This window comes from Mauremys reevesii, linkage group 4 (genome assembly GCF_016161935.1).
Source record: "Mauremys reevesii isolate NIE-2019 linkage group 4, ASM1616193v1, whole genome shotgun sequence".
Taxonomy (NCBI): domain Eukaryota; kingdom Metazoa; phylum Chordata; order Testudines; family Geoemydidae; genus Mauremys; species Mauremys reevesii.
Window position 1 is genome coordinate 40646185 of NC_052626.1, and position 27837 is coordinate 40674021.

General features: G+C 54.1%; 1 protein-coding gene across 5 annotated transcripts in view; it reads right to left on the reverse strand.

Moving 5' to 3' along the window:
• Positions 1–819: 819 nt before the first annotated feature.
• Positions 820–27837, reverse strand: part of TMEM63C (transmembrane protein 63C) — a 65714-nt gene continuing 38696 nt past the window's right edge. For 4 of the 5 annotated variants that reach the window (XM_039537743.1, XM_039537745.1, XM_039537744.1 and 1 more), the window contains 22 exons: positions 26994–27073; positions 25583–25615; positions 23004–23091; positions 20077–20114; positions 18897–19039; positions 18417–18468; positions 17614–17722; positions 16863–16936; positions 16300–16380; positions 15566–15686; positions 13843–13976; positions 13159–13281; positions 12443–12596; positions 11721–11827; positions 10479–10565; positions 8722–8787; positions 8192–8354; positions 6225–6330; positions 5643–5810; positions 5158–5273; positions 4392–4463; positions 820–3538 (listed from right to left, as the gene is read on the reverse strand). In XM_039537743.1, coding sequence (XP_039393677.1) covers positions 3326–3538; positions 4392–4463; positions 5158–5273; positions 5643–5810; positions 6225–6330; positions 8192–8354; positions 8722–8787; positions 10479–10565; positions 11721–11827; positions 12443–12596; positions 13159–13281; positions 13843–13976; positions 15566–15686; positions 16300–16380; positions 16863–16936; positions 17614–17722; positions 18417–18468; positions 18897–19039; positions 20077–20114; positions 23004–23091; positions 25583–25615; positions 26994–27073 — 2328 coding nt within the window. In that variant the 3' untranslated portion in view covers positions 820–3325. The remainder of the gene's footprint in view (positions 3539–4391; positions 4464–5157; positions 5274–5642; positions 5811–6224; positions 6331–8191; positions 8355–8721; positions 8788–10478; positions 10566–11720; positions 11828–12442; positions 12597–13158; positions 13282–13842; positions 13977–15565; positions 15687–16299; positions 16381–16862; positions 16937–17613; positions 17723–18416; positions 18469–18896; positions 19040–20076; positions 20115–23003; positions 23092–25582; positions 25616–26993; positions 27074–27837) is intronic. The other variant, XM_039537746.1, reaches the window with a different exon arrangement.

Below are 27837 nucleotides of genomic sequence, written 5' to 3' on the forward strand. Positions count from 1 at the left end.
CAGAACCCAGTTCCTGCAAGAGGGTTGTGGCATCATGGCTGCTTTGAGGGGAACAGGGGAGCCAACATATTTTTTTAATTCTCTCACCCTTTGTTTTTAAGTCACGGTTTTATTTGTTGGCTGCAGTGAGGGAGGGGACTCTGTAATGTGGTCAGAGGGCAGCTCACATGCCTGCCTCCCTCCCACCTGCCCCCAGCAACTTGGAGCAAGTTGCTGGCAGGGCTGAATTCAGCCTGCAGCCACCCCGCTCAGTGAATGTTCAGCTACGCAGCTACCAGGCTGGGCGATCAGGTACGCCTGGGGGAATTCTGTGCCACTGTGTGTGCGCAGAATTCATGTCCCCAGCTAATTTTTTTTTTTGCTTCCCTGCAGAAAAATACCTTTGCTTCCCCATCAAAAAGTCAAGTCAGTGTGCGCACATACAGCAACGCCGGTTCAGCTGCTAGTCTGAGGCTGGGTCAGACCACCCCTAAAATCCAACCCTGGCTGCAGGACAATCTGCACCCCCTGCCATACACCCACCCACTTCCAGCCCCCATCATGCCTCAGCCATGGGGGAGGGGGTCACTGTATTTGGGGCTGTGCCCCAGTCTGCCTAACCCCTCTGCATCTGGCACGACACCCCGCCCCCCCTTGCAAGCCTTACCCCTCCCCCAACTGAGCCATCCACACCCTGCATCTGGAGTGTCCCTGCACCCAGACCCCTCCCCCCCCCCGCTGAGACACCCCTCCATCCAGACCCCACTCCTGCAGCCAAACCCCCCACCACACACTCAAACCCCACCCTTATGAGCCCCCCCTTGTACCTAGACCCCCCTGATGAACCCGCAGCACCTGGCCCTTCCCCTGCAGAATCCCATTTCCCCTGCACTTGGAACCCCTCCAAACAAGCCCCTGTGCATCCAGAGTCTGCCCCCAACCCCCCCGCATCTGGATCCCTCACTGAGCCACCTGCAATCATATTGCACCCACACAGAACCCCCCCCTTAATCCACACCTGGAGCCCCCCACACTAGGCTCCTGCTGGGCTGAGCCCGCCAGCCCACACCTTGTGTGCCGGGCATCGGGGAGGAGGGCTCCAGGGTGTTTCTGGGGCAGGCCCGGCCCTTGTGCTGTGTCAGGGTCTGGAGCAGCCTCACCACTGAGTCCATGTCATAGGGATGGGGGCGGCGGGAGGTGTTGCAGGGTGAGCGCCCGCCTCCATGCAGCCAGTGGCCTGTGCGCCCCACTGCCACGCTGGCACCTCCACCTTTATTAGTGACATAAAATTTGCAGAATTTTTGCAAAATTTTACTGTGTGCAGAATGTTTATTTTTTTGATGCAGAATTCCCTCAAGAGTAAGCACTAGCTGACCCCCTCCCTGAGGCGCGAACTGAGCCCCTGGCTGAACGTCCTGCAACTGCAATGGTCTTATGTCTGTCTGCACAGGTGGCTCTTGAAGGTGACAACAACCTGGCAAGTGGCATGGGGTCCTACAGCGAACACCCCTCCCCTTGCTTGCAGCCTGCCATGCCAACATGTAGCCAAACATTTCGAGCACACTTTGTGCCTCTGAGCCTTGGGCAGGTGGCTCCTCCCTGCATAGCAGAAGGCGTGATGCCTGTCTCCCTGGGGGACAGCGTGAGCCTGGGGTGGAGGTGAGGGGGCATAAGCAGTCACTGACCCTGGATTATAAGCACCAAGTGCAGTTGCTGCTGCAATTGGACAGAACCATACTTTGGATGCCGGCATTAGCACTGGGGCAGTGTTGCTGGGTACCTGTTAAACAGGTGCAGCAGTCCATGCCCGAGGGGGCTGCATTTCTGAGACCGGTGCTGAGACTGGGCAGTATAAAAGTCCTCTACTACCAGTGTCACTAGGCTGGCACTGACATTCCTTTCCCTTGCTCTTTGCCCAGTGCCGGTCATTCAGCAGCAGCAGATGCTGGGGAGGGTGACCATCCAGCAGTGACGTGACAGCAAGCATTCGTTAGCCATCTTGGGAATTTCCAGTGTGAGGCTGCTCCACGTGTTCTCAAGTCCAGGTGGTGGGGGCAGAGGTTTTTTTCCAGCCCAGAGATTGCCCAGAAGGGTTCCCTAAAGGAGCTTGTTCAATCACATGCATAAGCCCCTGCATGAATAGAGCCCCCCACAACTCCCAGCTGCCTCTTTAATTAAGCCCTTGAAGCCTACATGCATCTCCGGGGTCATGCCCAAAGAGCCGGAAGCCTGGAACATGCCACTGTACAGAGTTAATGCTTCAGGGCACACACCTCTCCTTTTGCTGCTTGTTATTCCATCCTGGCCTCAGCACTCTCCCCCTGTCGCCCACCCTCTCTCTTTCTCCCTTACCCTGTGCTGGGGGAGCCAGGTGACGGGCCCCACATCGGACACTGAACCAAGGGAAGGAGCCCCAAAGACAAAGACAGCGTTCAGCAGTCACACACACAGCCGCAAGCAGACATGGGGGGAGGAACAGACGCCACCCAGGCCTGGCACTGGGGCCTAGCTGAAGGGCACCTGCCCTGCCCTGCTCCGCTCCTTGGAACAGCGAGTGAGTGCACCACAAAGCTAGGGGTTTGGCATCGCACTTGAGTCTGGCTGGTGCCTGTGGCAGCCAAGGAGCTGCAGGCCTTTGCATCTGCATTGGACACATTCATCGGTGCTCTCTGGGCATTTTCCCTTAGCAGCAGGAGAACAAGCCCATGCCCACCCCTCAATCTCCCAAAATATGTTGATTAAAAAAGCTTCACAGCTACGTCTGCCCTGGCGCAATGGGTCTGTGCCCCCGCAGCCCCAATGTCTGGGGGCCACCCACTCTACTGCACCCCTCCTTCCCAAAGAGATGCTGAACCAGAGGGAAAGATGGGGAAAGCAAAGAGGGGTGCCTGAGGTCTGTGGCGATTGATCCTGACTCCAGGAGAAGGGAAAGCCAGGAGATGGCAGGCAGGCTACTGAGCATGAGATGTACTAAGCAATCGGCTCCAGCTGCTCAGAGCTGGAGCACAGGATGGAAGCAGGAGGCCTCCTGGGGTCTCTCCCTCTGTTCAGCTCTGTCTCCACCACTGCAGCCTTGACCCCAGTAATATCTGTGTGCATGAGCAGGAGGCCACCACCCCAGCACTGGGGCTTGGGCTCTCGCAGGCCAGAAAAGCCGCTGCTCTTCAGCAGTGTTGGATCTGGGCCTGTTAGCGGCACTGGACTCTCGCCAGGGCCTGAGAGCTGGCGGCAGGGATGCCATGGCAGCTCAGGAAGCTTGGGGCCTACAAGATGGAGTTCCCCCCGCGTTCTCAATACTTGATGGTGGTGTTTCTGTCCAGCTGGTGTTGCCGCTGCGGGCGGCTGCTCAGTGGTAATGGACCTGGTCCTCCAGCACGGGCCCGGTTCTGAATTCACCCTCCACAGTCTCCAGCTCCGTCTCAAAGCTCTGCAGGCCGCCCTCCTCGATGTTCTCCACGGGCTCCAGCCGGTTACCCATTGTGCCGTAGGACTGATGAGCTGGGGAGGCAGCTGGCGTCAGGCTCAGCTCCGGCTCCTGCAGCACCGTGGCCACGAACATCTGGGGCACAAAACAGACAACGGGCTGGAGGCAAGGATGCGAAAGAAACCCCGGTCCCACTCAGAATCCAGGCTGGATGAAAGGTGGGATTTGATTGGCCAATGAGGTTGGGGCATGTGCGTGTATTACCCTCCATTCACAAGCAGGGCCGGCTCTGGCTTTTTTGCTGCCCCAAGCAAAAAAAAAAAAAAAAAATCAGGGGCAGCCAGAGCGGCAAAGCAGGAAAAAAACCCTGCGGGGCGGCTGGAGCCAGGGTGCAGGGGGACTCCCTGCACGGCAGACGTGCCCCGGCTAGCGGGTGGGGGGGAGAGAGAGAAGGGGGGAGGCCAGGGCTTCAGTGGGGCGCTCGCCATGCAGCCCCGCCTGCCGCCCCGCCTGCCGGGGGGGGGGCCTCCGTGCCACTCCGGTCAGCAGGCAGGGAAGGACACGGGCTGCCCTGCCGGGCTTGCTACAGACCTGGCACCGGCTGGGGCAGACGGAGCGTGCAGGGCGCTCCCCTCCTCCGCACTGCCGCCCTCTACAGGGCGGCCGGATTGGCAAACAAAACAAACAAAAAAAAGCGGCCATGCTGCCCTAGGATTGGGCGGAATGCCGCCGCGTAGAATCTGCCGCCCCAAGCACGAGCTTGCTTGGCTGGTGCCTGGAGCCGGCCCTGTTCACAAGAGCTGCGCACCAGGAGATGAGTGGCCATGCCGGGGTAGAGGCACATCTGGGTTGCTGTGGGAGTCTCAGTGCAGTGCTCCTGGTCTCAGGCATTAGTGGTTCGTTGCATCAGAGTGTTTTGACGCTGCAGGAAGCTGACTCCCGAAACGAGGCGTCTGGCGCGTGAGGCCAGGGGAGTGGATATACTCACATTTGAGTTAGGGGTTGAGGAGATGCTGCTTCTTTCCGTGTCATTGAAGGCCCCTTCTGACTGCTCGGACATCTGCAGGCAGATGGTGGGAGAATACAAAGCAATGAGGGAGGGAGGGATCAGATCTCCCAAGTGGGGGGCAAACCTCAGGAACACACCCTCCTACAGCCCTTTGAGACCATGGGGTTGGAGAGGGAGGGCTCATGTTTGCAGCCACTGAGCGCTAGGATTAACTGAACTGACCACACCCATCAGCGATACCTGCCCAGAGCTAGACCCACAGCTCGTTTTACAGCTCACAGAGATGGGCTAGACACCAGCAGCTGGGGGATGCTAGAGCTACCCCTCGGCTCTGAGCTCTCACAGTCTGGATTACGGGGGCTGCATGCCAGGAGACAGGTTTGCTGGGAAGTGCCGTGAGCTCTAACTTGCACCTAGTGGCAGAACGGAGTTCAATGCGCTGGCACCTCTTACAATGCAGCGTCTCTTAGTGCTGCCCATGGTGTGAGCACTGACGGGGGAGGAGGGTGGGGCCCAGAGCCTATGATCTGGAGACAAGAAGGGCCACTGCAACTGCAGCACAGACACACCCAAAGCTGGTGATGGTGAATGGGCAGAGGGGAGATGCCCTGTGGCTGCTCCAGACGCAACTAAATCCTCAGGCACCTCAGTGCATATTGACCCCTGAGAGGCAAGACACAGACAAACAGGACAAAGAGACGATGAGTCAGGGCCTGGGACCAAAGCGGCTGCTTCCCTCTCTCACCTGGTAGCTGGAGGGCTTCCTTGGCTGCAGCTTCTTCAGACACAGGCCAAAGAAAGAGAAGAGGATGCAGGATAGAAGAACCACGAAGGTAAAGAGGGTGATGGGATGGATGGGACCTAGAGCAGAGAAAAACAGCCAGCCAGCATGGGAGTCTGTATCAGTCCACCAGCTTCACTTCCTACCAGCCACAAGAGCTTCTGAGTACTAGCCAAAATCTCTCCCACCTCTGGCTGAGGCCTTCCTAAATACCAGCCAAGATCTCCCCACATCTGGCTGAGCCCTCCCCTCACACGGTGAGTACAATCAAGATCTCACCGACATTACCCTTACTCCATTTCTTTTCTCCCTGTCTGCCCCATTCCCCCCTCCTCCTGTTCCTGACGAGAAGGTGATGGTCACTAGCTGGCTGCTCGTCCCCTGGCGAAGTGAGCCCTGATGCAGATAAGGTCTAGGCTGGAGGAGTCCCTGCCCTGAGTCCACCCTACCTAGACGCAGGACAGAGAAGAAGAGCAGCCAAAACATGCAGAGGATGGGCGCCACCACCACCTGGCTGACGGCCGCCGAGTGGATGCGCTGGTTCAGCTTGGTGGGGATGTACACGTAGTAAATGTTGTAGCGATCGACCATGTGCTTCAGCAGCATGTAGAGCAAACCTGGGCCAGGAGGATGAAAGAGGGTCAGGACAGGTGCCACCATTGGACAAAGGGGGGTGAGGCGAGAGCACCATGGTTCGGAGAGGGGATGAGGGACTGGGTCAAGGAGAACAGTCCCTGGAATTGATGCCAGTGGTGACTGGGGATTTGGCAGCTGATCCCTGCTCACTTCTCTGTACCCGGGCTGGTTCCCCAGTCACTGCATGACAGTGGGGAGGGGGTGGTGGTTCTCAGCAGGAGGCCAATGAGACCAGACAGAGCTGCCTTCTAATGATCATCTCACCTCCCAAGGGAGCAAACAGACTCTCCTGGAAACATGGATGTGGGCGAGGCTGCTTCCAGCCCCGGGGCCAGGCCCAGAGGAGATGGTGAGACAGCTGAAGGCTGGGCTGGAAGCTCACAGGAGCCACTCACCAAAGGGGACGATGATGGGGCAAGTGATGCTGTAGGTCATGACGACAGCAAAGATGCAGCAGGTCCAGGCGTACTCCAGCCCGAACTGGAACTCATAGGCTTGGCTCTGAGGCACAACCAACAGCACAGTTACCCTGCTGCCTCCAGCCTAGTGCTATCGTGTGTGTTACAGCACTAGCTGGAGGCCTCAGGTGAGCTCGGGGCCCATGGCACTAGGCATTATACATACACATAGTGGAGACAGGTCCTCTCCCAGGGAGCTCGTACTCCACATGGACAGATGAAAGCCAGAGAAAGGACATATTGTGCCCACACCACAGATGGGGAACTGAGGCACCCAGAGATGACAGGCCTTGTCCCAGTTCACCTAGGGAGTCTGTGGCAGAGTCAGGAACTGACCCCCAGATCTCCCAGCCCATTGCCTTCCCCCCAACCCCATGCTCCCCAGCATTTCTTCCAGGGCCTGGCAGCAACTCCCAGTCCTTTATGCTTCCCTTCTTCCTTTATAAGCCACCCAGAGACAACATGGCGCAGCCATCGCCGGCTGACCATGGAAGGGATTCGCCTTCAGAGCCAGGCGCTGCTGCTCTTCACACAGCCAGTGGGGGTCACTACTGAGCGACATGATGCACTCCCTTGCCCCGCTCCTTCCCAGACCTGCACCGATTGCTTCCTCTGCACAGCTTACCCCTGGCAGCCACAGAGGGACTGGAACTAAAGCCAAGCCTCCTGCAGCAGCCTCCAGCCACAAGCTTGTCCCCAGAGGCACTGGGACCAGAGCTAGGGTTGTCAACTTTCGAACTGCACAAAACCGAACACCTTAGCTCCGCCTCCTTCCTCAAGGCCCTGCTCCCCCGCTCACTACGTTCCCCCTCCCTCGGTGACTCACTCTCTCCCCCCTCACTCACTTTTGCTGGGTTGGGGCAGGAGGTTGGGGTGCAGGAGGGGGTGACAGCTCTGTCTGGGGGTGCAGGCTCTGGGGTGGGGCCAGAAATGAGGGGTACAGGGTGCAGGAGGGGGATCCAAGCTGGGGCACAGTGTCAGGGTGTGGGAGGGGGTGAGGGCTCTGGTTGGGGGTGTGAGCTCTGGGGTGGAGCCGGGGATGAGGGGTTTGGGTGCAGGAGGGGGCTCCAGGCTGGAGGGGTGGGGCGGAGGGGTTCAGGGTGAGGGAGGGGGCTCTGGGCTGGGGCAGGAGTGTGGAGTGAAAGGGGGTGAGGGCTCTGCCTGGGGGCGCAGGCTCTGGGGTGGGGCTGGGGATGAGGGTTTTGGGGTGCAGGAGGAGGCTCCGGGTTTGCAGGGGCTCAGGGCTGGGGCATGGGCTTACCTCTGGCAGCTCCCTGTCAGCAGCTCAGCAGAGGGACTAAGGCAGGCTTCCTGTTTGTTCTGGCACTGTGCTGCGCCCCGGAAGCAGCCAGCAGGTCCAGCTCCTAGCCAGAGCTGCAGCAGGTGGCTCTGCACGCTGCTCTTGCCCACAGGCACCGCCCCTGCAGCTCCCATTGGCCGCAGTTCCCGGCCAATGGGAGTGTAGAGTTGGTGCTTGGGGCAGGGGCGGTGCGTGGAGCCCTGTGGCCCGCTCCCACCTAGGAGCCGGACCTACTGACTGCTTCTGGGGCGCAGAGTGGAGCCAGGACAGGTAGGGACTAGTCTGTCTTAGCGCCGCAGCACTGCCACATGGACTTTTAATGGCTCGGTTGACAGTGCTGACCGGAGCCACCAGAGTCCCTTTACGACTGGGTGTTCCGGTTGAAAACCAGACACCTGGTCACCCTAACCAGAGTCCTACCTCCTGGAGCAGCCCTAGGCCACGGACCTGTCCCCAGAGGCACCGCAACCAGAGCCCCACCTCCTGAGAAGTTGAGTTTCTGGCCAGGACAGTGGAGACAGGATCTGGCGGGTCTGAGTTCCCAGGCGGGTGTGGCAGATGGGCAATGTGTGGGTGCGGGTGTGCAGGGAGCGGAGCCACACACCCGTTTGATGTGGAGCCGCTCTGGCTCAGACTTGGCGAAGCAGAGGCGGGTTGCGTAGACGATGAGGCTGGGGATGCGCAGCAGCTCCATGGCTGTCCCAATCAGGCTGGACGTGATGACGTAGTTGACAAAAAAAGCGCCGTTATCAGGGAGGAAAACGCACCTGCCCCCGGAAACAATAAGGAGGGAAGAGAATGAGACGTGCCCCAAGCAGATGGCCAGAGAAGAGCTGTACCAGGCTGGTGGCTGCAGGACTCATGCCTGAATCACTCCAAGCTGCTGCCCAGCAGCACAGGGGATGACAGCTGCAGGATTGCTGGGTCCATGAGCTTGCAGCCCCTTCTGCTCAGGGGATCGCTCAGAAATGGGGGCCAAAACTTGGAGCGTCCCAAAACACTACAACCAAAAACCACCGACAGTGCAAAATGCAATTCGTCTGCCCCTGTACACACCCAGCTGTGCATGCAGCTCCCCCTAATCTACACGTGTACACACATCTCCACACATGTTCAGCACCCGCCAGTACTCACTGGAACTTGATATTTGCCTCATCCAAGAAGTGAATGTCAAAGAGCCAGTGGAAGAAAAGATCTAAACTGGATGAGAGAAGGGAGAGCAGAAGCTGGTTAGACGTGTGTTATACAGACAAGAGAGAATATTATGGGCAAACAGGCAAGAGTCTTTCGCTCTCTCTCTCGCACGCACATGCAGAGAGCAGGAAAAGGTCTTGCAGCACACCTTCCCCCCACCCATCTCTGGACTTCCCTTTGGCACAGGGCCTGACCTCCGTGTGAAATGTGCCCAGCCTGTTTTGTTTTGGCATTGTGTGAATAACAACAATCATGATAATAATCAAGGCTGGTCTGGGAAAGAACAGCTGGGCCACATGGTGCAAATGCTGGAAAACACTGTTCTGTCAAAGGTGGCAATTACTGAAGGATCTGGTTACAAGCCCTGGAACGCTCCACAGAAAGGGTTAAACCTACGATGGAGCCGTGTCAAAATCTTACTGGCGTGGCTGCTGCTCCCGCAGAGCGCTCTCGGCTTGATGCTTTAGTCCCTTTGCACATCTCCAGCTGCGCAAAGGGCCACTAGCTGCTTGGCAATTGCCCCAGCACAGCCAGAATCCCTAGGTGGCATAAAGCTGTTGGCATCAGGGATATGACTGAAGGCTCGCTATGCTCCGACTAGTCCCAGCTGATAGAACAACCCCGTGGTGCCACAGGCAGCTGAGGGCAAGTTAGGTCAGCCCCATTGCTTCTCCAAGTTGTGCGGGGAACCAAAGTGGATCCCAGCCGGCTTCAGAATAAGGACACCCCAAAGATGATTAAAACCACCTTTGCCCCCACCCTGGGATCCTGAATTGATCACAGCTTGGCTAGACCTGAGAACAAGGCACCATACACACCCGGCTAAGGAGTTCCTTTGCAGATCAGCTGAACAAGAGAGGGGTTAATACTCAGGGTCACTTGAGCTAGCTCATACTCAGGAAGGAGGGGGCTGTGCAGCTGGGGGTCCTTGGGCTGAGGGGTCACCAGGGGAGAGTGTGGGGACAGGACAGTCCGAGGAACAAACAATGCAGGTGCTGGGAGGGGAGGAGCGAGTGCTTTCTGGCTAAAGGGCTGGACAGTTGGGCCTCAGCAGGAGTCCCTGCAAGTGCAATAGCCTGTGAGTAGCTGTGCTGCTTTTGCCATTTCTGTTTGATACACACTATCAGTACATTAGACCAGGAGATTCCCCAGAGGGAGCTGGTCAGTTCTCTCTCAAAGACAAAGTGGGCTACTCCACAGCCCCTAAAGATATCGATTGGCGCTGGCCAAGGAGCAACACCACAGCTGTAAGATATTTTTCCTCTTTAAAGCGTTACTGCTCTAGGGGATGCTGTGCTGTGGCAGTCTTTTGGAGGTGATGTAACATGGATGCCCTCTGGAATACACATGGTTATTAAAGACACAACGGCACATTGCCCAAGAGTCAGGGAGTTAATCTTGGCATCCTGGTCAGTTGGGCCATGGGCAATTCCATGCTTCTTCTCTAACTTCCTATTACGTTTCAAATGGATACACTTCACTTTCTGCCATAACTGGTGTGTAGAATTGCTGAGTGCTAAGAGCTGCTGTGTTCCATTGCAGAAGTGGCTGCATTTCAGTGGTGGGTGACGTGATCCCTGCACACACAGTCTCTGCAAATGCTTTGGGGTTGATCCCTCAGGATGAAGAGCTCCAGGGACATGTATATAATTCCCAGTCTGCAGGTGAATGAGGAGGGCTGTGCACATGGGCTGTACCTGGTCAGCCCCAGCGAGGGCAGGATGATCACCATGAACACCAGAAAGAAGTAACACTTGTGCATCGTGACCTGATTTTCATTCGACCTACAGAAAAAGGAAAAGATCTTTATACATTTTGGAGACAAAAGAGGAGCTGGAGGGAGAGATGCTTGGGGCTTGGGTCCAGTTCTGCACAGGGAATCAGACTGTCCTCAAGGGGACACTGCTCTGCTGGAGCAGAGCGCTAACTGGGGAAGGTGGGGATTCTTTCCCTAAACTATGCAGAGGCCACAATGGGGGAACAGGGTGTGGTGAAGCCATCTGGGGAGTCCCCCACCCTCCAAATCTCTCGCTAATTCTCACCACTTCCCACGACAGTATTTGCAGCTGGAAATCTGACTGTAGCTCACAAGCTGCAATGGCCAGTTTTCCCACTCACCCATGAGTCATGGTTGGATCACCAGCTCAGGACATTCAGCGCTGGAGACTGGAGGCTCACATTTTGTGCCCAGGGGGAGAAGTGTGGCACTTGCAGGGGATGCCAATGGAAGGAGCATGGCTGGGGGACACTAGGTGGCTTGGGCCACCTGCAGGGGGTGCTGCTGAGTGGGACGTTGTGAGGGGAACAGAGAGGGAACACAGCTGGATTGCTGGTTAAGGCCATGGGGAGGCATTAGTGCAGCCCGGGAGCAGGTTTAAAACGAGAGGCATAGATAAAGGGAGAGGAGAGGGGACTACAGGAGGTTCATCAGGTGGGGCAGCTTTGACACCCCCTCCGGTAGCAAGTCATTTTTTAAAAGGTGGGCACCTGTACCTCCATCCCCACCGGCATGGGAACGACTGCGCTGGGAGCCATTCAGCCTGACTTGTCCTGCAGATTCAGTGCTGGTTGGAACGTAGCCGAGAGCACTGGAGAGGACTGAAGCATGTGTGTGTGCAGCTGCCAGGTGACTGCTGCCCAACGGAGTCGGGAACAAACAGCACAGCACCTCGCACAGTAACCTGGCTAGTGCAGACAAGGGCAGGCGCAGCGACCTCTCAGGGCATGGAACTGTCTCCTCAGGAGGGACTGGCAGCCTCTTCAGTCCAGACTGGACAACACCCCGCAGAAGAGACTGTAGGGACCAATCCCACCCTGACCCCTGCAGATGGACTAAATGGTACCTACTAGGGTTTTCATTCAAATCCAGATCCCAAGTGACTCCGAGGGGGCAGGCGGGCCCCAGGGTGAAAGGTCAGAGTGTAAAGGCCGTGAGTTACCTGGTCCAGTGTGACTCAAAGAAGGCAGAATAGTACACGACGAAGGGCAGGAACACAGAGAAGGCCCAGAGCAGCAGCGTGGGGAAGAACTGGGTGAGGACGGGATTCTGGGGAGGGGAGAGACCGGAGACAAGCTCAGGACCCTGCCTGGCCGGTGGCAGGGCCCCTGGGACGCTCGCTGCACCGCTGGAGGGGCGGCGAGGCTGAGGACAGAAGGCTTTACTGGGACAGAGCAAGCCCCCAGGCTCCCAGCTACAGCTCACAGGTTACTGCGGAGGAAGGGGCTGGATTCATGGCAGCTCTGGAGCAGCCCAGCACTTGGTGCAGTCTGTAATGGTCCCACCCCACCTCCTTTGCTTCGGCACACTCACAAAGCTGCCCTGCCCCATTGGCTCCCTATGAGTGAGGTTGTGTGGGCCCCTCCCAGGGTAGGGGGTCACTGCCTGGGGTGGGGGGACACACACACAACCTCACAGAGAGACAGGACCCGAGGATGCCTCCATCAGAGACATGTGGCTGCCCACCATGTGGGCTCTCCCTTTCTCCCTGCCAAGAAGACACCCATCCCACTCGTGGAGAGTGCAGAGAAGAGGCATGGCCTGCTCTCCTCGGGGGACATAGAGACAGCCCACACCCTCCCCTCCTCAGACAAGCTTGGAGATGGGTAACCCCCTAGGTGGGTCCCTGAGTCCAGCAGGCAGAGCCCCGCAGGAATCGGCTACCTTGAGGCTCTCCACCGGCCGCGTCACGTTGAACATGTCTATGGTGTTGACGACGATGGCAGGTGTGGTGAGGAAGAAGAGGAGGATGAAGAGGCAGAAATTGAGGAGGACAAATCGCACCCACCATGATGTGCCACGGACAGATAAATTCTCCCTACAAGAGAACAGAGTATCCAGCAGGTGGAGCACAGGGAAAGACACAGCGGTGTGGGTGGCTGGAGTATCCCTCCTGGTTCCCGGCTGGGAAGGGGCTCTCCCCACTTCAGCAGCCTGACTCACTGGCTCCCATGCTTACTCTGCCCTATACCTTCTGCCCCACGTAGACCTCATCCTTTCTGATTATTCCAGGGCTTCTGCTTCTGGGTTTCCTGCTATTAGTCCCCATCCCACCCCATCTCAACACAACTGTCCCCTGCACTGTCCCACCTGGAACTGGGGGCATCACCAGGGACTAGGAGAACCAGAACAATGGAATCTCTGTGCCCCCTGCAATGGGCTCTGGATTCACCAATGCCAGAGAAAGCCCGGGAGACTTCAATTTCCCCTCCCTTGCCTGGCCTAGCTGAGACTTGCAACCTCGCTGCATTGGTGTCACTGTTCAGGCCCCACAGAGGCGGATTCTCAGCCCTTAGCACTCCCAATGGTTTGGGAGAATTAAAGCCTTGGATCCACCTTGTGCCCTGGTGCCCCCTCCATCCAGCTGTGTGGGGATTTACCAGATGATGTCACTGGGGGCTGGGGCATAGCGAACGCCCCAGCTGTGGGACTTTACCACCGTGGTCACGGAGGATTGCTGTGGGTGCCTGCGGCAGTGGATGCGGCTGTAATCCTTCAGAATCCTACAGGAGAGAGGAGGAAGAGGAGACCTTGGCTCACGGGACAGATTCCTGCTATATGAGAAGAGCTGGGGGCAAGTGGGAGGGGGAAGGGGTTCAGGATCTCCGCCACCCTAAACGTTCTTCCCACAATCACAGGCTGTGGCCCTCTGCCATACTCAGAGGTCATTTCTTCTGCTGATATGATGGGCAGAGTCCAGCTGAGACTAAACAACCATTTGGGTTTAGCTTACTGAAAATCAGAGAACACGCAGAACCGTGGAAATACTCAGAGCGCCACTTGATAGCCTCGAAGCACCAGGGCCACTGACAAGCCCACCCCAGAGCTGGGATGGGCACCCCTGCTGGCTCTGAAGCAGGAATGGACTAACCATTCCTGGTCCCAAACCCAGCAGGGGAAAGTGCTAGAGAAGCCGAAGCTGCTTGTTATTTTTATATTTATACCCCAGAGCGGTGTGAATTTCAGGTTCATTTCCCATGGGGAGGGGGTAATGTGTAGGCTGCCCAGAGGGCCGTTCTATTTAGCAGGGCCTCAGCCCTGCTCTCACTGAGGCCGGCACTCACACTGCTGTCATCCTCTCATCCTGGAAAGTGACAAAGGCCATGTCAAGACGCTTGAGTGAGATGCGGTTGCGCTCAGCATTGAACTCATCAGTCAGTTTCTCCTCCAGCTCCCCGTAGTACTGCTCAGCATCCACCTGCAGGGGAGAGGAAAGATCACTTTAAAAGGAGCTCTCCCCCCAGAGAGATGGGACTGACATTCCAGCAGATCACTGGGGATGAAATCTGGGGGCTGCCACATCAACACCTGGACTGGCTGTTGAGGGGCAGTCATGGAGCTAGCTACAAGTGGGAATGAGAGGAGCTGGTTTTGTATGTGCAGGCTCCTCCCGCACCCATGTGAGGGAAATAAGGATTCTAGGAGGGAGCTGGGGCCTGTGGTCCAAGCGAGGGCAGAAGATGCATTGATGCAGGATTTAAGGAGGCAGTGTTTGGGAACAACGCTAAAGAAGCCAAAACTCCAGCACCACCCCTCGCTGGGATAAAGGACATTGACTGAGGGCATCTGGCCCCCACCTTGCCCACCTTCACCCCAAGAAACAGCAGCAGAACCAGGGGGCATTGAGCCATAAGATCACTACACCCTCCTCCTTCAGATCGCTCCTCTGGACTCACCCCAGCTGTGGTGCCTTCGAAACATCAGCCAGTGAATGACGCAAGGGGCACATAGGGAAAAGCTGGCCCTTATACTGTGTAACTGTCAGGAAAGAACCTGTAAATGCACCTATGGATTTTAAACCTGACTCTATTCGGTTGTATCCCTCTCCCAACACCCTTCAGGTGTTCCCTGTCTTCTTAGGCCCCCATCCTGAATGGAGCTGCTCTGTGTGGGCGGGGTCTATGCTGGTGCACACAGGGGTCTGCCAGTGAGGAGCAACTTGCAGGATCGGGGCCTTTGAGTGTCAGAGCCTATGTTTTTCTGTGGGCACATACAGCACCTAGCACAACGGGACCCCGCTACTAATCATGGCCTTTGCGTACTGCTGGAAGAAATATTAAGTAGTGTTCAACAGCTGACAAATGCTAACCCAGGATGCACAGCTGCAGTGAGTTAACTGTGGCGGGGAGGTGCCCAGGGATGGGTGTGAAAGTGAGAGTGACTGTATGTCATTCCAGTCTCTCCAGGCAGACACGCTGCTTGTAAAAGAACAACACTAAGGTCTGTGTCAAGGAGACAGCTGTCTGGGTTGGAACAACAGCTGCAAGTGATGGTTTGTGCCTCTAGAGGGCAGTAGCAGGTGACTGTTTCCTACATACATAGTTCAGGTTCCGGTGAGCCAGCGTGGGTGCCTGATTCTGTGGGTTGTTTGTTAGGGTGACCAGATGAGATGAAGAAAATATTGGGACATATGGGGTGGCGGGTGTCCGCCGGCAGAGAAAAAAAAAAAAGCCAAGTGCTGCCGGTGGAGTAAAATATCGGGACAAACCACCCAAATATTGGGACGGTCCCAATTTTATCGGGACGTCTGGTCACCCTAGTTGTTTGTTGATCTAGGGAAACCTCCCTCTGGCCCTGAGGGTTCTTCTGGCCCATCTCATTCTCCGGAGCCTCCATCCCCCAGTATGCATGGTGGGAAGGAGACTGGACAGCAGCACCGTTTAGTGGCTGTCACAGAAGCAGAGCAGTGTGGGGAGGGGAAGCTGTAAGAGAATCTCCGATCAGGTGCCTGGGGTTTGCTGGGGTGAGTGTTATCCAGCCCCACCCTGAACCCCTCTGATCTCTTACCTGTTCAAAGCTGCAGCTGCGGCAGCAGAAGATGCGGGCGCAGGGGTGAGTTTTGATCATGATTTTCCCATCTTTCTGTGCCTTGGTGGTGAAGTAAAGTCGTCCCTTCATTGCCTTGCGTCTGCCAGGAATAGGATCACAGAAGACACTTCATGAGGCCTCCCAGAAAAGAGAGCTCCCCTAATTTGTTGGAAAGGAGCCTTTTTCCATATACACCCAGATACACCCTGTGTCTTCCATAACATGCCCCCTACAGCACACCAGGCCAGGAATACCCCAGACGTACCAATGTGGATAGGGGCAGAGGGGGAAGCCTCATCCTGCCGGGCACACTCCTCCTGCCATGGGAGCTTGGTGCCATGCTAACACTAGGCGGGAACAGTGCTCACTAGCACTAGAGAGACCTCAGGTACCCCAGGCACAGCCTGCCAGATAGGCAAGGCCACCAGGAACCTCAAATAAAGAAGTCTCAAATGCCAAGAGAGGCCAAGATGTGAGATTTCCCCTGGGACTCCTGAGGCCATGTAGATAATGTGGGTGTGCTCCCCCGGCATACAGGACTGTTCTTTTACAGAGTGAAGTAGATCCAGGCAGGATGACAGCTCCGGAGAGCCTGCAGAGGCAGTGTGCATGCAGACTCTTGAGCCCATCAGTGGGTGATACACAGGCACCATGAGATAGCTCCATGGGACTCCTAAGGAGTTCAAGGCCCCAAGGCCCCAGCACAGACTCACCTCTCTCCATCCAGCTTCATCAGCTTGCGAACATCAAAGCAGAACTGGACGTTGGTGACAGTACAGCTGGGATAGGCCTCGCTGCGGGGCACATACACAGACAGACATGTGAGACCCTCCCTCCCAGGAGACTGAAGAGACTCAAACCACTTGCTTCTCCCAGCCCCACTGACTCCTCATCTCCAACTCTGCAAGGAAGAGAGCGCTGGGATTGCTGAGGGGGACAGCCTCCTGGCCCTAGGCACTTACCAACCCCCAGGAAGTGAGTCTTCCTGGGCAATGTTGGATGAGAAGAGGGAGGATGGCTGCATTTTCTGTACCTGCCTTTGCCATGGCAACCAGCAGGGGGCAGAACCACCTTCTTCATTACCTGAGACCTATGGCTGCCGGCAACATCACCTGCTTTCCACACTGATGTTCCTCTAATGTTTTCACCCCTCACCCAGACCATGGGCATCCCGACCTGTCTCCCTCCAGTGAGTCATCAAGAATCAGCAGAACCAGGAGCAGAGAAGCTCACAGAGATGGGCACAGATCAAGCAGCTACCTGTGGTTCTACTCACTGAAAATGCTTGATGACAAGGGAGGAGTCTGTGATCTCCTTGGGAATCCGGGTGACCATCAGTGTCCGGGCAACCTGGGAGAGGAGAAGAGGGATCGGGGAGCAGAACCATGTTTTGTCTTGCATTCACAACACTCCCGCCTCTGCAGCACCTCACATTCTCCCTGAAAGGAAGGTCAGTATCATTTCTTCCATTGCACAGATGGAGAAAACTGATGCACAGAGACTTGTACAAGATCATCCTGTGAATTGGTGGCAAAGCTGGAATGGAATCCTGGAGTCCTGATTCCCAGTCCCCAGCCAGTTCACTACGATCCCTCCAAGAGGTGGGAACAGAACCAGGAGTCCTGACTTCTAGTTCCAGGCTCTAATTACTCAACCACACCCTCCCAGTGCTGGGAATAGCCTCTGACTCCTAGGCCCCCTGCTGTAACCACTAGACACTACCACCTCTTACACTGCTTGGACATGGGTTGAGCTCAGTCCCTCGAAAGCAACACAAACAAGTTTAAACTTGATGGGGGCACAAAATGGTGCATAATCTGAAGGTTTCTTTCATTTTAAGGAGAATGGGAGAAATCTGGGAGAAATCCACCTTCTCTTTCCCAGTTAACCCAACTCCAGGCCATTTGTAAAGATCTAGTGTATTCTAACTGTGGTTCCTTCAAAAGCACAGATGGCAAAAGACAAGCAAAATTGTGCAGGGTCTCCCCTTGGGTTGGGAGGGGCAGAAGAGGACTGGAGCAGCTTACCTTCTCATCCTCCTTGTATTCGAGCTGGACAGAGTGATGAGCCATACAGAGAATGGTGATAATGAAATAGATGAGAGCGAAGATACTGTGCAGCCACAGGAGACGGTCTCTGTGCAAGAAAAAGGAACAGATCTGCAACCTAACAAAGCAGCACCCCTATTGGAGATCAGTCAAACCACTGCAGTCCTGTCCTCCCCTCCGTCTGGAGGGCAAGCTATCGGCCCATCACGGTACAAACCAAAAGCACATAGCATCCATGCTCATAGCTACTGCGGTCCCTGCCTCTTCCAGCACAAGGTGCTGTAAGGAATGGATGCAGGAGGGCGAGCTGCGGGCAGTTCAGTTATTGCAGTCCTAGTTTCTGCCAGTAGGGAGCACCAGAGGGAATGCTGCAGGAGCACTAGCTGAGCTGCTGGAGGAATGAGGCAGGAGAACTTGTAAACTCAAGCTGCTCCAGACCAAACCCATCCCAGCAGGAGGTGCTGTACTGAATGGTGTAGGAGTGCGGGCTGGGGAGGTGCTAGCTCCAAGCTACGGCAGTTCCAGCAGGAGGTGCTATAGTGCACGGTGTAGGAGTGCTGGCTCCCATCTCTTCTTGTACAGCTGTCCATGTCTGGCCATCAGGTGCTCACACATCTTTGCAGTGCACGAGTCGTGCAGATCTTTATGAACCATGTAAAAGTAAACCCTGTCCCTGGTCCCAGGGGCCAGGCCCCACATTGCCGATGGCCTAACCCTGTGCCCCTGGCAGCCATCTCCATAAGCAGCAGAGAGTGCAGCTGCAAGGTATGGGGGGAACGTACTGTGTTGGGACGTTGGTGATGGTCGTCCGGCCAAAATGAGCTGGACTGCTTCCTGGAAGAGAAGAGGGGAAGCATGGAGGTTATGGGAGTGCCGCGCATCTCAAGAGGTTCAGGCCCAGAATACAAACAGCTTCCCTATGACAGATGCCTGGGTCCCCTCCTGGCTCCTTCCTCTCTGCTGCTTCCCCAGGGTTTCTCCTGGCCTCCTCCTGCAAGCCCCAAAGCTTCTCTGGTCTCCCCCATTTCCTATACCCCATAGCTGGCCACCAACCCACACCCCATGGGGCCAATCTCCCAGGCATGACCCCCTGCACTGAACCAATCTTCTGGGCACCACACCTTATTCAGAATCCCACCTTCCCAGCTAACTGACAGCATCATCATTCCCCCATCCCGCTTGGTGTATGATGCCCACCCATGTGCTGTGGGGATCTGTGCTCTGCCACTGGGATCACCCAGTGGGCTTGGAGAATTACCTACCCAAGAGATCCCCAGAGAAGTTGACAGGCAGGATGACAGCCACAGAGAGCACACAGACGATCATGACCAGCACCAGGATGTGGCGCTGGAAAGAGAGGTAGGTGGTGGCGTCGATCCCACACTTGCTCTGGAGCTCCTCATCCCTTACCGACACAGAGGCGGATGGTGTGTTAGTGCAGGTGATGTGAGATCACCCATCCCTGCTCAGGGGGCATGCCCCCCCCAGCCCCTCCCACTCTCCAGTGGAAAGCACCAGCCCCAAATACTGTAGGGCTCAAACTCAGGCCATCCCTCCAGAAAGCACATACAGGATTCAGGAGGGGAGTGCTCCAAGTCTCTCCCTGGAGGACGGCATTTTGGCACCTGTGGAATGGAACATCTGGGATGTCTAGAGGGTTGCAGACTGGTCCCCAAGGGAAGGGCTGGGAGGGAGCCCCATCATTTGGGACATTTAACCTGGGCTTGGACAAAGCCCTGGAACGTACACTGAAAGGAACAATCCTGCACTAGCCCCTGGACGAACCTAACTGGACGTCTCCATCTCAAACTCCAACATAATAGGTTGTCCCTGACATTCCACGGACCGGATCCCTGGATGAACACAAGAAGGGATCATGATCTCCCAGCATTTGGAGAGTCCAGCCAGTGAAACACCAACAAATCTGGACGCTTTCCTGAACTAGCTAACTCTGCTAAATGGGAGGTGGAAATCCTCTGGGCCTGATCTCTCTCAGGGGAGTTCCAGCCCTTTCTGATCCCCACTGGCCCTGAGAACAGACTTTTTGGGCAGTGCTTCACTCTTCTTGACCTGATCAGAACCAAGGGCACCACAGAAATGAGGGTGGGAGGGGAGAAGTCTGTCAAACTTTTTCTGAACTTCAGGTATGTTGTGGGCCTCCTGAATGCCCCTCAAGGTGGGAGGGGAGCACTCAACAGAGCCAGGGCAGAGGGGAGATGGGACAGCACACAAGGGACAGCAGGGTGTAATGAACAAAAATCCCATGTTCCCCTCCCCTTCCAGGGGAGGTGCTTTCTGATCAAGGGATGCCAAGCAGATACAGCAGCACCGGGATATTCACTGGTGATGGGTGGTACCCAGGTGGTGTCTTGGATACATGGAAAGGCAGAGAGAGGCCAGGTAGCTGCCATCCAATGCAGACAGGAAAGGACATGTACTTACTTCATTTGGTAGATGGAAATGAGCCAGGAGCAGAATCCCTGGAAGGGAAGATAAACAGGATCAGCTGGTTGAGGGCAAACCAAGGTACCAGAAATGGAGTGTGGCCTCAGAGTGCTTCACATTGTGGGGAATCGGGGACCAGCTGTGCCGTGATTGTGGCCAAGGAGGGCAGTTGGGGGCTGGCTGCACGGCAACTATTGCTAAACGAACAGAGCTCCTTCTCTGCACTCAGTGACCAGCTCTGACAGCACAACTAGTGTCAACGAGGACAGAACATGGAGGTGATCACTTCTGTTTTTCTGAAAATGCCACGGGACCTTTAGTGTTCAGGTAGCAGCCAGCAGAGGGACTGGGGAAGACATTTGAGGAGAGCAGAGAGGAGCCGACAAATAAATGCACCAGGCCACATTCCTTCTGGGGGAAATCCATGGGCATGAACCTGGCTAGCACTGCCTAGAATAAAGATGACTCTGGGGGGACATGATCACAGCCTACAGAAGCCGTCAGGGTGACAGTACAAGTGAATGAAGGGAATTAACAACGCTCTCAGGAGATGGCAGGACAAGGAGGTTATGGCCCTGAAGTGATGGAAGGAAAAGTCTAAGCTGGAGATTAGGGAATTTGTCTTCACAGCAAGAGCAGCCAGGGCAGAGGCTAGGAGGGGGAAGTCCCATCACTGCAGAGATCCGAGAGTGGGTTTGAGAAGTATGGTAGGTGGGGATGACAAGGGCTTGAATCCTGCAGAATCCAAGGACAGACTCAAGCAGCTTTCCTTGGCACCAGCTGGCATGGCAGACCTCAGCTCCAGGGCTCCTCTGACGGACAGGTCATTCGACAGCACAGCAGTCCCCTTTCCAGCACTGCACAAGGGCATTAGCCCTGGAGAGGAGCTTACCTCCCTGGGGCAATTCTCCCTCCACAGGATACAGGCCACTCCCATGGGCTTTCATTTGACTTGACCCCATGGAGGAAAGAGTCCTTCACACAGTGATTCCTGCAATGTACATGTCCCACCTCTCCCCAGTGACAAGTGAACAGGGTCACGAGTCAGCGGGAAATTGCCAGAAACAGGAGAATTCCTGGTAAACGGCCAAGACCTGCTGTGGAGAAGAAGAGGCGGCTCCAGGAATGTCACCAGAGCCATGGCCAAAGCCACTTCAGGGGTTCATCTTTTTGTTAGCCAAAGCTTAAATTTTTCTATATGACAAACATGCTCAGAGAGCAAGAGCAGGGCAATGGAGAGATGGAGGAGAGGGAATGAGAAAGAGAGACAGGCTGCATCTACCCGGGGAAATTTAGGAAAATCTTCCATGGAGGGAGTGTGATGGTGCACCCCATAAGGCTTCATGGAAATATGCTTATTAATGTATATATATGACATAACTGGAATATGTTTTGTGCTACATATGCCATGTAACATATCTCTGTGAAGGTTATGATCTACTGAATCTATTCATCCTATTTGTATGCATGTGTCATTGTTGTATTCAAAGTTATGAATATTGGCTGTGTACTTGCTTGATTTCTAAGTAGCCTTAGTAAAGCATTTGGTCAGCTTCTTGAGAAAGGAATGTGCAAATTAAGTGCCCAATCAAGAAACACTTAAAGGACAATGTATCTTGGAAAGCTCCAATCCACGTAAGAAGTCTACCTGAGGATGGTCAGGGTAGCACGTAAACAATGGCTCCTGCCTGTAAGAACTGAGTCATGCATGGACATGTGACTTGCCTCTGTGACTCCAAAACTCCATCTTGGAGCTGGACTTTGCATAGGAGAGAGGAGGGGGTCTCCACTCACAAGAGAAAGTCTACTTAAACCCTTGGGAGGCCCCTCCATTTTGTCTTCAGCTGGCTAAAGAGATAGCCTCTCTACCCCCCAAGGATACCTGAAAGAAACTGGAACAAAGGACAGTAACTACAAGGGGTGTGAGTGATTGCTGGACCCAGACTAGAAGGAGACTACTCTGTAAAAGGAAGCTTACTGGAATTCGTCTAAGAGTGAGGTTTTTATCTGTACTCAGTTTTCTTACTGGATTAGACTCAGACTTGAGTGTTTTATTTTATTTTACTTGGTAATTCACTTTGTTCTGTCTGTTACTACTTGGAGCTACTTAAATCCTACTTTCTGTATTTAATAAAATCACTTTTTACTTATTAATGAACCCAGAGTATGTATTAATACCTGGGGGTCAAACAGCTGTGCATATCTCTCTATCAGTGTTATAGAGGGTGAACAATTTATGAGTTTACCCTGTATAAGCTTTATACAGGGTAAAACGGATTTATTTGGGGTTTAGACCCCATTGGGAATTGGGCATCTGAGTGTTAAAGACAGGAACACTTCTTAAGTTGCCTTCAGTTAAGTCTGCAGCTTTGGGTTCAGACCCTGGGTCTGTGTTGGAGCAGACTGGCATGTCTGGCTCAACAAGACAGGGTGCTGGAGTCCCAAGCTGGCAGGGAAAGCAGGGGCAGAAGTAGTCTTGGCACATCAGTTGGCAGCCCCCAGGGGGTTTCTGTGATCCAACCCGTCACAGGGAGTACTGACACAGACAGCACTCAGGAGTTGCCACCACCGTGTTGTCTAACCCTGTTGGGAATGGATCTAGAAAACACAATGGCAAAAGTTGTGACACTGTGCTGTCTACTTTAGCACTCCCACTGCTAACACCAACAACAGCTCCCCTAGTGCTAGAGCAATGGGGGGGGAGGGATTTCCCAAGCATCAACACTCACTATAAGAGCATTAGAAAATTGCCACTTCCCAGGAAAACAAAGAGCAGCTCCTGGCTCCACAATTGGTTCATATTAAACAGGAAACTTCAGACTGGTGACCTAATCTAATTTTAAACCTGGGCTCCCTCTAGTAGAGAGAGCTCCTCTTTGCACAGGATGGAGCTAATTTCCCTTCCACATCCCACTGAGACTCACCACATCTTTGTTATCGACATCCGGCGGGCTGGTCTCCGATGGTGATTTCTCCTTCTCACTCTGCTCCCCGTAGAACAGCGACGTCAAGCTTCCAGGCAGAGGGAGGAGGAGAGAGAGGGCAAGAAAGAGGGCACAGGATGGAGAGAAGGGGAGAGAAAGAAGAGAGGGAATGATGGAGAAGCACAAGAGAGGGGGCAAGAAGGATGGGGAAAACCCCCAAGATTCTGATCAGACCCACTTCAAAGTGACATTTTCCCCCACAGCAAGCGTCCTCCTTTCTGAGAAATCAGCCAAGACAGGACAGCACTTGTGCATTTCTAGCCCAGCAGCTGGAAGGGATTTTTCAGCTCAATAGCTGCATGGAGTCAGCTCTCTCATCAGACTGTTTAAGATGGTGAATCAGCAGGTGGCAAAAGGATTCTATACATGCAGCAACTGCACCCCAAGAACCTGCCACCCCCAACAGTTCCCCCCAGGAAATAACTGCACCTCCCCAGCGAATGGCACAGATTCAGTTTCATGGGAACAGTGGTTACACACACACAGTCATTGTCTAGGACATATTGAACTGTATTGATGCCCATTGCATACAGGAGAAATGAGACACCAAGTCAGTCAGTAATGATAATATAATGAATTGGTGTATGTGTGTCTGTCTATGCATGCAGTCGCTGCCCTCTGCACAGCAGAATCAGACCTGTTTCACTGTGGGTCACAGTCCCTATAGTGCTGGCAGCTAATGGAGTGTCACCTTTATCTGAAGTGCTAGGGCTCTATGCTTTTGGAGTGGGAGCATCCCAGTTTTCTCCTTGCTCATGGTGTTAAGTTCTGAATGGCCATGGATTTGTTATGATATAATAACACTCTGTCCTCTAGCTCCATTTGTTCAAGGTTCTCTTTATGGTTCACAAACACTGCTCACGCTTCACAAAACCCATGTGAGGTCACTACCTTCAGGACAAGTTAAAGGAGGCTCTTCAGAACCAGGAGCAGTGTGGGGAAGATATTAACTATTCAACACTTCTCCCTGTGCTGGCTCCTTTCCAGGAAAATCCCCTTTGGTTTACACTTGGGACTCCCTGGAAGTAATGAAGAGAGAATGTCCCACCAGATCAAAGTAAAAACAAGATCCCACTAGCGCATGAGGCTCTATTGTCTGGTTGTTTCCCTGCTTCTCTTCTGTTATCTCAGATACTTTGGCTAAAGAAGAGTTCCCCACTCTTTGCTCCAGAGAGGTCATAACTACATGTTTGTGACATCATTATGGCAGTGACTGCGACATCACTGACTCACCACTATGACATCACTTGCACTATTCTGGTAGAAGAGGAAGAGCTTGGGGAGCGACAAACTCTTAAAGGGACAGTGTTAAGTCATTTGTGCTGGACTTTAGATTGTGTGAGAAAAATGTTTTTCAAAACTTAATAATAAAATTACAATAATACAGTAATACCTAGTTCTTAAAAGTGCTTTTCATCAGTAGATTTCAAAGCACTTTACAAATGAGGTCGATGTCAGTATCCTTATTAACAGCAAGGTTTCCATTAATTGAATGGAGAAACATTTTTGTTTAGCTTTAAAACCTTTCTGGCAGTTTGGGAAGCCTCAAACCCAGCAGCCTTGGGCTACTACCTGGCGACTAGCAAGGGAAAGTGTCAAGAATGAGGAAGTGAAAGTGGCCAGGCTAATGTCACTGCCCGGGAGGAGTGAAATTCAGGGAGTAAAGCAAATAGGGGATCACTGGGGAAAAGTGACTTGGATTTTTACAGTTCTGTCCATTTTAAACATGCCACATGACATTCTAGTACCATATTTTAATGGTGTCTGCTGTTTTAAATCTTGACTGTCCCTTTAATCTCTCCAACAAGTGAAAACATCACTGACACATTTCCAGATTTAGAACCAAAGGCAGTGATTTTGAGAAAAATCAAAGAAAACCGAGGCTCAGAAGAGGATTCTGGAAATAATTCCCTAAAGCCAGCCCCATACCTCTCAGAGACACCCTTCCCTACCCCCCTCCAGAAATAACAGCCATGGGAAAGAAAGAGGAACTGCTGCAGGGATGGGGAGCAGGATGGCTGTGAGGTGCTGAGGAACATGGCACCTGTCGGGAGGATGCCTGATATTTTGGTCTGGTTTCATGCTGCCAATCAAAGCAGGTTTGGACTTGTAAATGGGGAACAACATCTCTCAGAATCCAGACATTCTTTTAATCAATAACAAATGTAGGGTCTGATTTTTTTTTTATTGTGTTGATCACATTTTTCTCCTGAGTCCTGTCCTAAGGCCCAGTTGGGTTCTAAATCCCTGGAAATCTGCAGGCTAGGAGAATGCTGATGTCCTCCTCCACCCAACCAGACTAGAGCACCAGGAGAACCTCGGTGCTGTACCAGAAACACTTAGCATTCTCTCCCCTCCGGCTGCCAGACCACACTCTGTGCTGAGGCAGTCTCCTGCCTCTTTGGTGGGAGAACTGTCTCCAACCCCTGTGGGAAAGCAGCTGCTGTTTCTCTTTCTTTCCCAGGAAGGCATATTTCTTGTCACCAAAACCACAATCACCAGATCACCATTATCATTACTCGTAGGAATTCCATGTGCTTGGAGGGATTCGGCTGGTTCAGAAGTGGGGGAGAGGAGACAATTAGAAGTATCAGTAACCATCCAGGAGACTATATCATTCCCTGCTTATCCTCCCAGTTTTATATCCCCAGTTGACTATCACCCGCCAGCCTGCAGCCCATTGTGCCTGCATTCCCTCCAAACGTTCATCCCCACTCAACTCCACCTCAGACTATGAGTAAGATAATGACAACAAGAAGCCAGGTGCCATGAACCCCCCAATCATCACCTACCACCCACACCTCCAGCTCTATTTCTAAACAACCTTCACCCCCACACCCTTCCATCCTCTCATCCCGAGCAACCTGTCTCCCAAACCCACACCTCCAAACTCCCCATCTCTCCTCCTCTCGGGTCATATCATAGTACACAGATTTCATTCAGATACATGCTCTGCGCCCCTCTGATACTTGCGCCCTCTTTGTCAGAAGACCAGAGCATTAAGCCACATGCCAGCATTTAGCTAGTTCCATAACCCTCAAGGACCCCTGTGCTGATGATAGATCCTTCTCCCATTTCCATCAGTAGCTGTTCTACAACAGCGTTCAGCAGGCATCAGATCAGGTCCTTAGGGAGCCTTGACATCCCTGGTCAGGACCTTTTGCCAAGGGATGATGCAACTGCTGAGAGGGAGGTGGAGGATGGGGTCCCCTCACTGTTAGTGGCTGGTGTGTTAGCTCAATAATTACTGCACATGCTAATGGACTCATGAGGGGTTTGTTATTTAACCTTTTGGTGCAATGTTCCCTATTTCTTCCTGGTTTTCCAAGAAAGAAAAAAGGAAGGAACATGTTCCTTAGTTCTGAACCTACAAGTGAAAGCTAACGCAGCCCTGGTGCTGACTCTGATACACCCACCAGTGTCACTCTAGAGAACCTGGCCCTGCCAGCGCACAGACAGCCCTGCCACTTCCACTGCTACAGAACCGAACTTGCCTTCAATCCGGCCACAGCGTGGGGACAGGAGAGAGCTCCAGAGCTTACCAGAAGCAGCATTTCCCGCCCCGAAACCCAGCAGCACAATGGGCACTAACTGGCCTACGTCTTGAAAGGCTCAGCGGAGAGGCTGACCGGGCCATGGAGGCTGACCTGCCCTCCCATCCCTAGCCAGTGTTCCTCCGGGGCACGAATGAAGGAGCCTGTGAGAAAAGCTTGCCCTGCTGCCACCCATGCTGTGCCTCTCCATGGGGATGAACTGAGATGCTCAGCCCCCACAGCTGCTAGTCTGGCACTGTTCAACAGCCCTGACATTGACTCTGCTGGGCTTGTTTTGGAATAAGGGCAGGGAATAGACCCTGCACCTCCTCTCCCTGCTCTGTCACAAACACTTGGGGGGTGCCACCAGCCCCTAGGAAGGGAGCACAGTCCTTACCTGTCATTATCCATCAGCAGGGCCAGGCGCCCATAGTCCCAAGCTGCTTTCCGAAGGCAGGAGAAGACCAAGAGGAGGAGCTGCATCAGGAGAGGGAGAGCAAAGGGTTGATGTACCAGCCCCACCTGATTTCTAGAGGCCCCTCCATTCAGAGAGGCTGCACCTCTCAAAACCAAATTGAGGTCCTGCTCCAGTGACTCCGCTGCAACTGGCTCCTGGTGACTGCACTCACGCACCCCAGCAGAGACCCACATAGTCCAGAATTCTACACCCCCACACCCATCCACACAAGGTGAATATACCCACACACAGGCACACAACCAAGGTGACCATACACACATAGAAAGGCAGAGACCCATATAGCCAGGGTAAGCCCCCCTTCATCTCTCTCTCTCTCTCTCTCTCTTTCACACACACACACACACACACACACACACACACACACACACACACACACACACACACACACACACACACACACACACAGAAACTACCTCCCACCCTGTAGTCAGAGCTGTATGCCCAGCATAGTCACACAATACAACCCTTCCACACCTTCCCAGGCCCAGTTGTACACCCACCATAGGCACAACACACACTGGAACCCACCCAGATGCCTACAGGCAGAATCGGATACCTGCTGCAGGCTCACGTAACACACACACATGTCCATGATTATGACACTCGTCTCTTCTCGGGGACTCCACCTGCACAAACATGGCCTCATCGGCACCAGGAAAATCAGGGCCCATAGTTCACCACCTGGCCAGCTCCATTAGCAAGAGCTGCAGTGGAGACAGGGCTCAGGCATTCTGACCACTGTGTCATCTGACCATGCTGAATA